General features: G+C 38.5%; 1 protein-coding gene and 1 pseudogene across 1 annotated transcript in view; both read left to right on the top strand.

Annotated features, from left to right (window-relative positions):
- TPTE2 (transmembrane phosphoinositide 3-phosphatase and tensin homolog 2) overlaps nucleotides 1–12452 on the top strand; it is a 72569-nt gene that overhangs the window by 18715 nt on the left and 41402 nt on the right. The window contains exons 6-9 of the mRNA XM_031655749.1: nucleotides 5892–6011; nucleotides 8073–8172; nucleotides 8318–8381; nucleotides 9120–9184. Of these exons, the coding sequence (XP_031511609.1) occupies nucleotides 5892–6011; nucleotides 8073–8172; nucleotides 8318–8381; nucleotides 9120–9184 (349 nt within the window). The remainder of the gene's footprint in view (nucleotides 1–5891; nucleotides 6012–8072; nucleotides 8173–8317; nucleotides 8382–9119; nucleotides 9185–12452) is intronic.
- Nucleotides 6623–6741, top strand: LOC116270640 (annotated as a pseudogene).

Here is a 12452-nt window from a genome sequence, read left to right as displayed (position 1 = left end):
TTGATCTAGACCCTGATTCCCAGATAGCGCCTTTGGATCCACCCACAGGCTGGGAGAACTTGCCATCCTGAAGAGAAGGACACAGGCCTGGCTGTTTTTACCATGTGATGACTGTAGAGCCCCACGGCCTTCAGCAAACTTATGCAATAGCTAAGGAGAGGCTACAGCAGGTCTTGGGCAAGACCCAGTGCTGTGCTGGCCTTAGGTCTGACCCAGTGTAGTCACAGTAGTGGTGGCCACAGGGGTGCTTGTGTCACTCAACCCCAAGCTTTAGGTGCCTCAGAACAGAGAGGGAGAGAGACTCTGTTTGGGAGAAAGTAAGGGAAGAGAACAAGAGTCTCTTTTTGGTAATGCAGAGAATTATCCTGGATCTTGTCCTAGACCATTAAGCAGTACCACTATGAGTCTGCAAGAACCACAGAGTTTAGGAGGCTTGGGGTGCCCCCTAAAGCAGAGACAGCTTAGATCACAATATCCAAGTTCTTTCAAATATCTGGAAAGCCTTCCCAAGAAAGATGGGTATAAACAAGCCCTGACAGTGAAAACTACAATAAATACCTAACTCTTCAATGCCCGGACACCAAAGAACATCTGCTAGCATCAACACTTTCCAGGAAAACATGACCCCACCAAATGAACTAAATAAGACACCAGGGGCCAATCCTGTAGAAACAGAGATATGTGACCTTTTAGACAAAGAAATCAAAATAGCTGTGTTGAGGAAACTCAAAGAAATTCAAGATAACACAGAGAAGGAATTCATAATTCTATTTAGATAAGTTTAACAAAGAGATTGAAATAATTTAAAAGAATCAAGCAGAAATTCTGGAGCCAAAAAATGTAATTGGCACACCAAAGAATGCATTAGAGTCTTCTAATAGCAGAATTGATCAAGCAGAAGAAAGAATTAATGAGCTTGAAGACAGGCTATTTCAAAATACATAGAGGAGACAAAGGAAAGAATAATAAACAATGACGCATGCCTACAGGATCTAGAAAATAGCCTCAAAAGGACAAATCTAAGTGGTATTGGCCTTAAAGAGGAGATGGGAGGTGTAGAAAGTGTATTCAAAGGGATAGTAACAGAACTTCCCAAACCCACAGAAAGATACCAATATCCAAGTACAAGAAAGTTATAAAACACCAAGCAGATATAACTCAAAGAAGACTACCTCAAGGAATTTAATAATCACAGTCTCAAAGATCAAGGATAAAGAAAGGATCTTAAAAGCAGCAAGAGAAAAGAAACCAATATATACAATGGAGCTACAATATATCTGACAGCAGACTCTAGTAGAAACGTTTCAGGCCAGGAGAGAGAGGCATGACATATTGAAAGTGCTAAAGGAAAAAAAATTTACCTTGAAACAGTGTATCCAGTGAAAATATCCTTCAAAGTGAAGGAGAAAAAAAGACTTTTCCACACAAACAAAAGCTGAGGGATTTCGTCAACACCAGACCTGTCCTAGAAGAAATGCTAAAGGGAGTACTTCAGTCAGAAAGACAAGGACGTTAATGAGCAATAAGTAACTACCTGAAGGTATAAAATGCACTGGTAATAGCAGGTACACAGAAAAATGCAGAATGTTACAACACTGTAACTGTGATGTATAAACTACTCTTACTCTAAGTAGACTAAACTATGAGCCAATCAAAAATATTAACTACAACTTTTCAAGACATAAATGGCGTAATAAGATAGAAATAACAAAAAGTTAAAAAATAGGGACACAAAGTTAAGTTGTAGAGTTTTTATTAGTTTTCTTTTTACTAGTTTATGAAAACAGTGTTATTATAAGATTAAAATAATGGATTATAAGATAGTATTTACAAGCCTCATGGTAACCTCAAACCAAAAGACATAACAATGGATACATGAAAAATAAAAAGCAAGTAACTAAATCACATCACCAGAGAAAATTACCTTCACTAATGGAAGACAGGAAGGAAAGAAGGAAGAGAAGACCCCAAAACAACCAGAAAAAAAATTAACAAAATGGCAAGAGTAAGTAAGTCCTTACTTATCAATAATAATGTTAAGTGTCAGCAGACTAAACTTTTCAATCAAAAGACAGAGTGGATGAATGGATGAAAAAACAAGACCCAGCCAGGTGTGGTGGCTCACGCCTGTAATCCCAGCACTCTGGGAGGCCAAGGCAGGTGGATCACGAGGTCAAGAGATAGAGACTATCCTGGCAAACATGGTGAAACCCTGTCTCTACTAAAAATACAAAAATTAACTGGGCATGATGGTACACACCTGTAGTCCCAGCTACTAAGGAGGCTGAGGCAGGAGAATAGCTTGAATCCGGGAGGCAGAGGTTGCAATGAGCCGAGATGGCACCACTGCACTCCAGCCTGGTGACAGAGCAAGACTTCATCTCAAAAAAAATAAAAATAAATAAAAAAATAAAAAGACCCATTGATCTGTTGCCTACAAGAAACACTCTTCTCCTGTAAAGACACACATAGGCTGGAAGTGGTGGCTCACTCCTGTAATCCCAGCACTTTGGGAGGCAGAGGTGGGTGGTATACTGGAGGTCAGGAGTTCAAGATCAGCCTGGCCAGTATGGTGAAACCCCATCTCTACTAAAAATACGAAAATTAGTTGGGTGTGGTGACCGGGCGCCTGTAATTTTAGCTACTCATGAGGCCAAGGCAGGAGAATCACTTGAACCTGGGAGGCAGAGGTTGCAGTGAGCTGAGATCATGCCACTGCATTCCAGCCTGGGTGACAGAGTGAGACTCAGTCTCAACAACAAAAAAAAGCAAAACACAAACCAAAAAAAAAAGCCAATATATCTGATAAATATTGATGCAAAAATCCTCAACAAGATACTAGAAAACTGAATTCAACAATATATGGGAAAGCTCATTCATCATGACAAGTGGGATGTACCTCTGGGATGCAAGAATGTTTCAATATTTGCAAATCAATCAATGCGATACATTATATCAACGCAGTAAAGGATAAAAACCATAAGATCATTTCAGTTGATGCTAAAAAGCATTTGATAAAATCCAACATCCCTTCATGGTAAACACCCTAAAAAAACTGGGTATAGAAGTAACACACCTCAACATAATAAAAACCATATATGACAGACCCACAGTCAATACCATACTGAATGGGGAAAAAGCTGAAAAGCTTTCCTCTGCAATCTAGAACACAACAAGGACGCTCACTTTTACCACTGTTATTCAACATAGTACTGGAAGTCCTAGCTAGAGCCATCATAGAAGAGAAAGAAATAAAGGGAATATAAAAAGAAATCCAAATTGGGATAGAAGAAATAAAATTATCCTTGTGTTTGCAGATGATACATTTTATTTGGAAAATACTAAAGACTCCACAGAAAACTTAGAATTGATAAATTCAGCAAAGTTGCAGGATACAAAATCAATATACAAAAATCAGTAGCATTTCTATATGTCAACAGTGAACCATTTGGAAAGGACATTTAAAAAGTGGTCCTATATACAATAGCCACAAATAAAATTAAATACCTAGAAATTAACCTAACCAAAGAAGTGTAAGACCTTTATAATGAAAATGATAAAACACTGAAGAAAGAAATTGAAGAGGACACCAAGAAATGGAAAGAGATTCCATGGTCATGGATTGGAAGAATCAATATTGTTTAAATGTCCATACTATCCAAAGCAATTTTACAGATTCATTGCACTCCGTGTCAAAATATGAATGACATTCTTCACAGAAATAGAAGAAACAATCCTAAAATTTATGTGGAGCCACAAAAGACCCAGAATAGCCAAAGCTATTTTAAGCAAAAATAACAAAGCTGGAGGAATCACATTACCTGACTTCAAATTATACTACAGAACTATATAACCAAAACACCATGGCACTGGCATAAAAACAGACATACAGACCACTGGAACAGAATAGAGAACCCAGAAACAAATCACACACAGTGAACTCATTTTTCATAAATGTGCCAAGAACATACATTGAACAAAAGACTTCTCTTCAACAAATGGTTCTGGGAAAACTGGATATACACATACAGAATAATGCACCTAGACCCCTACCTCTCACCATATATAAATATCAAGTCAACATGGATTAAAGACTTAAATGTAAGACCTCAGTGAAAGTACTATACTACAAGAGAACATTGGGAAGAATCTCCAGGACATTGGTCAGAGCAAAAATTACTTGGGCCATACCCAACAAGCACAGGCAACCAAAGCAAAAATGGACAAATGGGATTGCATCAACTTAAAAAGCTTCTTCATAGCAAAGGAAACAATTAACAAAGTGAAGAGACAGCCCACAGAGTAGTAGAAAATATTTGCAAAGTACCCATCTGAAAAGGGATTAATAACCAGAATATGTAAGGAGCCCAAACAACTCTCTAGGAAAAAAATCTAATGATCTAACTATTTTAGTGAGCATAAGATTTGGATAGGCATTTCTCAAAAGAAAACATAAATAAACAGGCATATCAAGGGATGCTTAACATTATAGATCATTAGAGAAATTGGCAGTGTAGAAAACTACAATGAGATCATCTCACCCCAGCTAAAACTGTTTATATCCAAAAGTCAGGCAATAACAAATCCTGACAAAGATGTGAAGATAAGAGAACCCTCATACACTGTTTATGGAAATGTAAATTAGTAGAATCACTTTGGAGAACAGTTTGGAGGTTCCTCAAAAAACTAAAAATAGAGCTACCATATGATCCAGCAATCCCACTGCTGAGTAGATACCCACAAGAAAGGAAATCAGTATATAGAAGAGATATCTGCATTCCCTGTTTGTTGCAGCACTGTTCCTAATAGCTAAGATTTGGAAGCAACTTGTGTCCATCAACAGATGAATGGATAAAGAAAATATAGTACATATACACAAGAGAGTATTATTTAGCCATAAAAACAATAAGATCCTGGCCGAGTGTGGTGGCTCATGCCTGTAATCCCAGCACTTTGGGAGGCTGAGGTGGGCAGATCACCTGAGGTCAGGAGTTCGAGACCAGCCTGACCAACATGGCGAAACCCTATCTCTACTAAAAATCCAAAAATTACCTGGGTATGGTGCTGGGCGCCTGTAATCCCAGCTACTTGTGAGGCTGAGGCAGGAGAATCGCTTGAACCCAGGAGGTGGAGGTTGCAGTGAGCCAAGATGGTGCCATTGCACTCCAGCCTGGGTAACAACACTGAAACTCCATCTCAAAAAAAAAAAGAAAAAAAAAAGAGATCCTGTCATTTGGAGCAACATGAATGGAACTGGAGATCACTATGTTTGTTAGGTGACATAAGCCAGGCACAGAAGGACAAACCTCACATGTTCTCACTTATTTTGGGGCTCTAGAAAAAAAAAAAACAATTGAACTCATAGATCTAGAGAGTAGAAGAATGGTCATCAGAGGCTGGGAGTGGTAGTAGGGGCTTGGGGGTGGGAGATAGAGATGGTTAATGGATACAAAAAAATAGAATGAGTAACGCCTACTATTTGATAGCACAACAGATTGACCATGGTCAACAATAACTTGATTGTATATTTTTAAATGACTGAAAGAGTGTAATTGGGGTGTTTGTAATGTGAATGATAAATGCTTGAGGGGATAGATACCCCACTGTCCACGATAAGGGTGATTATTACGCATTTAGTTGTATCATGGCACTTGAATTGCCATGTTGGTGCTTTAGTCATATATATATGTGTCAAATGATGAATACAACTTTATTATTTGAAAACTTCCCATGAATGTTATATCCCCTTAGTCTACTCTAGAAAATATATTTTAAATAATTCATGAAAGTAGAATTCTTAATGTGGGTGAGTCAATAGTTTGTGTTCTTTAAATATTCCTATCTCTTCTTGCCGGGGGGAATGAACTTTGTTTGTTTGTTTTATATTACAGGAGACAGCACTATTTTTCTGACTTATTTAACGTTTTAGATACCGCCATTATTGTGACTCCTCTGCTGGTTGATGTCGTTTACATTTTTTTTGACATTAAGTTTCTTAGGAATATTCCCAGGTATGAAATGTAAGACTTACCTCTCTTAAAGTTTTTCATTAATTTTGCATTTTCTGTGGCTTTTATTCTATATAATCTTTTAAACTTCAAATGTTCTCATTCTATACCAAATACATTGCTTTAAAATGAAATGTTTAGGTAAATTCCCACACACTTTGAAACTAAAAGATTGTGACATCTGGGGAGCAGTGAAGAGCATACACACTAAGTACCATTAATTGAATAAAGAAGATGGGGCTGGGCACGGTGGCGCAAGCCTGTAATCCCAGCACTTTGGGAGGCCGAGACGGGCGGATCACGAGGTCAGGAGATCGAGACCATCCTGGCTAACATGGTGAAACCCCGTCTCTACTAAAAAATACAAAAAATTAGCCAGGTGAGATGGCGGGCGCCTGTAGTCCCAGCTACTCGGGAGGCCGAGGCAGGAGAATGGCGTAAACCCGAGAGACGGAGCTTGCAGTGAACTGAGATCCGGCCACTGCACTCCAGCCTGGGCGACAGAGTGAGACTCCGTCTCAAAAAAAAAAGATGTAGTACCCAAAGAAGGACCTTTACTCTTGTACTAACTTTAACTTCCTACATTTCGAAGTTCTCATCAAATTCCCATTTGTATCATTTTTTGGCCTTTTGGCTAAGATCAAGTATAATATTCTTATCAGTTTAATATGTGCTATATCAAAAAATTTTATATTAAAAACAATTCCCCTCTGTGCTTCAACTAGAAATCCCTTACACACGAAATGTTCTGTGTGGATTTTTCCTACAACCAAGAGGAAATTTATTTGAGCATATGCAAAATTTGAGTGACTTCAATCATGAGTTTCTAAAAAATAGCAAACAGAACAGAAACTAGGAGATACAGGTGTAGCAACACAATGGTAGAGTTTTGCAGTATAGTTGTGGTAGAAACAAAGAAAGCGCAGGCAAAGTTAGAACTGTTAGGGATTAGGAAACTAAAGAGTGTGTGAGGACCTGGTGACTTTTTTTTCTTTTCTTTTTTTTACTGTGACAGTGAGGAAAATGAAAGAGCAAATGTATACTGGGATGTAGATGGTGGTTTCCTAAGCTTGTTCATGGGTCAAATAGCTGATTTCTTTTCATACCCTAGCTTCCCTAGACTACAGCTCAGGCCCCAACTAAGCGTGTTAAGTGATAGGCTTTTGGAGTTATTTGAAAATAACGTTAGCCAATGTGGTCCTCTGACTAGAAACCTCAGCATCACTTGAGAGCTTGCTAGAAATATAAGAAGAAAAATACCTTAGGCCCCACCCTGGACCCACTGAATCAGTGTCTCTGGGACCCAGCAATCTGCAGCTTAACAAGCTTTTCCAGATGGCTGTTATTTACGTGTACCCAAATCAGAGAAGCACTAGTCCAGACCATCAGTTCTCTGCCTCAGTGTTTCTGATGGTGGTAGAGATACCAGCCAGCACACTTTGGAAGTATCTCAGTCTGTTGCCTGCCTGATATGCATTAGCAGCTGTAGTGAACCTCTCTTACTCATGGGAATAACAGAGATGAACAAGAATAAGCAATTTGTTTTGATGTGGAAAAATTGAAAATGCTAGTCTTAAATCCCAAAATTAAATTAACAAATGCTAAGCGTCTATTGTATCACTATTTCTCTAGACCAGAATTTCTCAACCTCAGCATTACTGACATTTTTTGGGCCAGATCATTGTCATGAGAGGGTAGTGAGCAGTTATATTAATTGCAGGATGTTAGCAAAATTCCTGGCCTCTGTCTACTAGATGTAAGTAACACACACACACACACACACACCCCCCCACACACCCACACCCCAGTTGGGAAAACCTAAATGCCTCCGGACATTGCCAAAACACACACACACGCCTCCGGACATTGCCAAAACACACACACACACACACACACACACACCCCCCAGTTGGGAAAACCTAAATGCCTCCGGACATTGCCAAATATCCCCAAGGTAGGTAATTGGGGAGAAGAGGGAAAATTGCCTCTGCTGCTCTAGACATAGTTTATATTGATAAAATTCTGTTTCTGAAGCAAAAATGGATCTTTTAAATTTATTGTTAGATGGATACATTTAGTTCGACTTCTACGACTTATTATTCTGATAAGAATTTTTCATCTGATTCATCAAAAAAGACAACTTGAGAAGCTGATGAGAAGGCTGGTAAGTGGCAAAACATGCTTATGATTCAGAAAAACTATTTTGTGTTTTGGGACCCATTGGCAAGGGTTGATATCTATGCTGTATAATGTTTTTATTTTTATGTTGATGAATGTTTCACAAACTAACGATGATTTTAAACTCTCAGGTTTCAGAAAACAAAAGGCGATACACAAGGGATGGATTTGACCTAGACCTCACTTATGTTACAGGTTTGTGACACTTAACTGTTGATTTACTTGTATTACTTCACTTTTTCTTATAATTGTATATTTTTTTGCCTCATCTAAGACACATTCATTCAAAATATTCTTTATTCATGAGGATATATGCCACTGTGATAGTGTGACACATTTGTGGTTTAGCCTTGGCAATGGAAGATCTGCATGTCTTCTCAATTCAGTACTACTTGGTTGCAGCATAGGAACTTGAATGGATTTTCAGCTGACTCCATTTCAGTTTCAATTTATTAAGCTCTAGTAGTTATTCTGAGTCTTAAGGATCCCAGAGAGACCTCTTCTCATCCTAGAACCCCAGAGAATGAGGTCAGTGCTTTGTAGATCTCAGGTTTTCTGAGTCAGAGGGCTGCAAAGCACCTTGGGAGTTCCCACCATCACTGGTGCCCAGAACTCTTGGATTTTCTCTGGTATTTAAGATAAGAAATAAATTCTAAGAACAGGGAGAGCTCCATACTGAGGCCAACATAAGTACATGGCATACAGTTAGTACTAGTGGAGTCTTAAGAACGCCATGCCAGTTTAATGGTCATTATGTTGGATCATTTAATATGTTATTTGATTATCCTGAGTATTAGCTCTTTTCTGTCAACCTCAATCTTAAAAGTTTTTTTTTTCCTGTGAAAATGGAGTCTGATCATGTATAAATTAATTTTTTGTATGTCATAAGAAATCTATAATAATGTTTTTAATAGTGATGGTTTTGATTTTCAGAACGTATTATCGCTATGTCATTTCCATCTTCTGGAAGGCAGTCTTTCTATAGAAATCCAATTGAGGTAAGGGTCTTTATCTGACAAATGCTCATTTATCAGTGAATGCAGACTATGTAGTCACAAGTTTAATACTGACCCAGATATGGCAGTGTTCTTTTAAAAATGTACTCTTTAAAGTAAAAAAAATAATAATGAACTGATACCAGTTACAATTGTGCCAGTGGTTACAAACCACCCCAAAACTTACTGGCTTATAACAGCAACTATTTATTTGGCCCATGACACTATGGTTTGTGAATTTGGGATGGGCTTAACTGTCCAATTCAGGTGTCTGCAGAAAGGATTTCTTGTCTCAACTAAGCTCATTCAGCTATCGGTGGGCAGCTACTGGGTCATCTGAGGACTGACTAGTCTAAAATGACTTGGGTACCCTCAACTGACAGAGCCACCGCATGCTACACGCACCCCCCAAGGCCCAAGGCCCGTCCCATCTGGCACCCACTGCTGCCAACAGCCCCACCCCCTTCACCAGCAGAGCCACCATATGCTGCATGCACTTCTAAGGCACTGAGGACTGGCCTGCCTGGTGCCCAACCTGCTGGTGGCAATACCCCACAACTAGCAAAGCCACTGCACCTAGCATGCATATGCCTAGGGCCTGAGAACTCATCTGAATGATGGCTCACAGACCAAAAAAACCATACCACTGTCTCCACACTCACTGTCAGGCCACTGAGGCACTCACAGACACCACTGAATGCTGATTACAGCCAAAAAAGTAACATGAAGACTATAATACTGCACCCACCCAGAACCAAAGTCAAAGCACCCGACTCAATGAACACTATAGGGGGCAACTATTGGAAGAAGTATTTCTCTATGAAAGCTCCGTAACATTGGAAGAGGCAACTGTTCCCCCAGATGTGCAAAAATCAATTTAGGGCCCCAAGAAACATAAAAAGCAAGGAAAATTACACCTCCAAAGAAACACAATAATTTCCCATTAGCAGACCCTAAATTTTAAGAGTATATCAAATGGCTAAGAAGGAATTCAAAATAATGATCTTAAGGAAACTCTGTGAGATGCAGAGAATATAGATAAACAAATCAATGAAATTAGAAAAACAATTTATGATCTTATGAGAAATTCAACAGGGATATATATGTCATTAAAAACCAACAGAGATCTTGGAACTGAAGAATTTAAGGAATAAAATAATAATACCATCAAGAGTCCAGGTGCAGTGGTTCACATCTGTTATCCCAGCACTTCGGGAGGCCAAGGCAGTGGATCACTTGAGGCTAGGAGTTCAGGACAAGCCTGATTAACATGGTGAAATCCTGTCTCTAAAAAATTCAAAAATTAGTTGGGCTTGGTGGCACATGCCTGCAATCTACTTGGGAGGTTGAGACATGAGAATTGCTTGAACCCAGGAGGTGGAGGTCGCAGTGAGCCAAGATTGTACCACTGCACTCCAGTCTGGGTGGCAGAGCGAGACCCTGTCTAAAAAAAAAAAAAAAAAAAAAAAAAAAATTCAAGATGAGCATGGCCAACGTGTTTCCATTTCCACTAATGATACAAAAAAATTAGCTGGGTGTGGTGGCATGAACCTGTACTTCGGTTACTTGGGAGGCTGAATCACAAGAATTGCTTAAACCTAGGAGGTGGAGGTTGCAGTGGGCCAAGATCACACCATTGCACTACAGCCTGGGTGACAGAGCGAGACTGTATCAAAAAACAAAACAAAACAAAACAAAACAAAACAAAAAAATGGAAATATTAAAAACAGCAAGAAAAAAGCATCAAGTCACATATAAGGGAATCTCCATTTGATTAACAGTGGATTTCCCAGTGGAAACTTTACAGGTCAGTAGACAATGAGATGGGATGATATATTCAAAGTACTGAAGGACAAAAAAACAAAACTGTCAACCAAGAATACTATACCCAGCAGAGCTATCCCCTAGAAATGAGGGAGAAATAAAGTATTTCCTAGACAAGCAAAAACTGAAGGAATTCATTGCCATGAAACTGGCCTTATAAGTACTGCTTAAGGTGGTTCTACATCTGGAAGCAAGAGGATGATTACCATTGTGAAAACACACAAAAGTATAAAACTCACTGGTAGCACGTGAGAAAGAGAAAGGAATCAAACTTTATCACTACAGAAAATGACCAAACCACAAAGATTTTAAAAAAAAAGGGGGGGAAGAAAAGAACAAAGGATGTACAAAACAACCAGAAAAAAATGAACAAAATGACAGAATAAAGCCTCATCTATTAATAGTAACCTTGAATGTAAACAGATCAAATTCCCAATTAAAAGATATAGAGTTGGCTGCCAAGATTAAAAAAAAAAAAGACCCAACTGTATACTGCCTACAATAAACTAACTTTACCTGTAAAGGTACAGACTGAAAGTGAAGGGATAGAGGAAAATATTTCAGGCAAACAGAAACCAAAAGCGAGCCAGAGTAGCCATACTTACATCAGATAAAACAGACTTTAAGTCAAACTGTATGAAGAGACAAAGAAGGTCATTTTATAATAAAGGGATCAACTTAGCAATAAGATATAATAATTATAAATATGTATGTACCCAACACTAGAGTATTCAGATAAACAAGGCAAATATTATTAGATCTAAAGGGAAAGATAGACTTCAATGCAGTAACAGTTGGGGTCTTTAACATCCCACTCTTACCACGGGACAGATCATCCAGACAGAAAATCAACAAAGAAATATCAGATTTAAGCTTACAGATAGGAATAAGTTCTGGTGTTCTATAGTGCTATAGGGTGACTACAGCTAACAATAATTTATTGTATATTTTTAAATAGAGAGGATGTTGAGTGTTCCTAACACAAAGAATGATAAATATTTGAGGTGATAGATATGCTAATTACCCTGATTTGATCATTACACATTGTATACAGGTACTGGGATATCCCTCTCTACCTTATAAATATGAGCAAGTATTATGTGTCAATTAAAAATATTTTTAAAGAATGAAGGAAACCGATTTTTTAAATGAAAGAAAAGAAAATAACCTGACTTGGCTGAATGGCCCGGTGTGATCTCTCGTTCTCCAGTAGGCTGCTTCAGGCCTGTTCACATGATGGCAGAGGCAAGAGTCCCTGAAGTGGCAACAAAGCATTGCAAATCCTCTTAAGGCCCAGGCTCAAAATTGTATATTACTTCCACCCTATTTTATTGGACAATGCAAATTACACTACCAGTCTGGATTCAAGGAGTAGAAAATAAGCTCGAATTCTTGATGGAAGGAATTACAAAGAATCGTGGCCGTTTTTGATAGTCTACCATAGGGA

Source organism: Papio anubis, chromosome 15, assembly GCF_008728515.1.
Source record: "Papio anubis isolate 15944 chromosome 15, Panubis1.0, whole genome shotgun sequence".
Classification (NCBI taxonomy): Eukaryota; Metazoa; Chordata; class Mammalia; order Primates; family Cercopithecidae; genus Papio; species Papio anubis.
The sequence above is the reverse complement of the archived record's forward strand: the minus strand, read 5'-3'. Positions and strand labels throughout refer to the sequence as shown.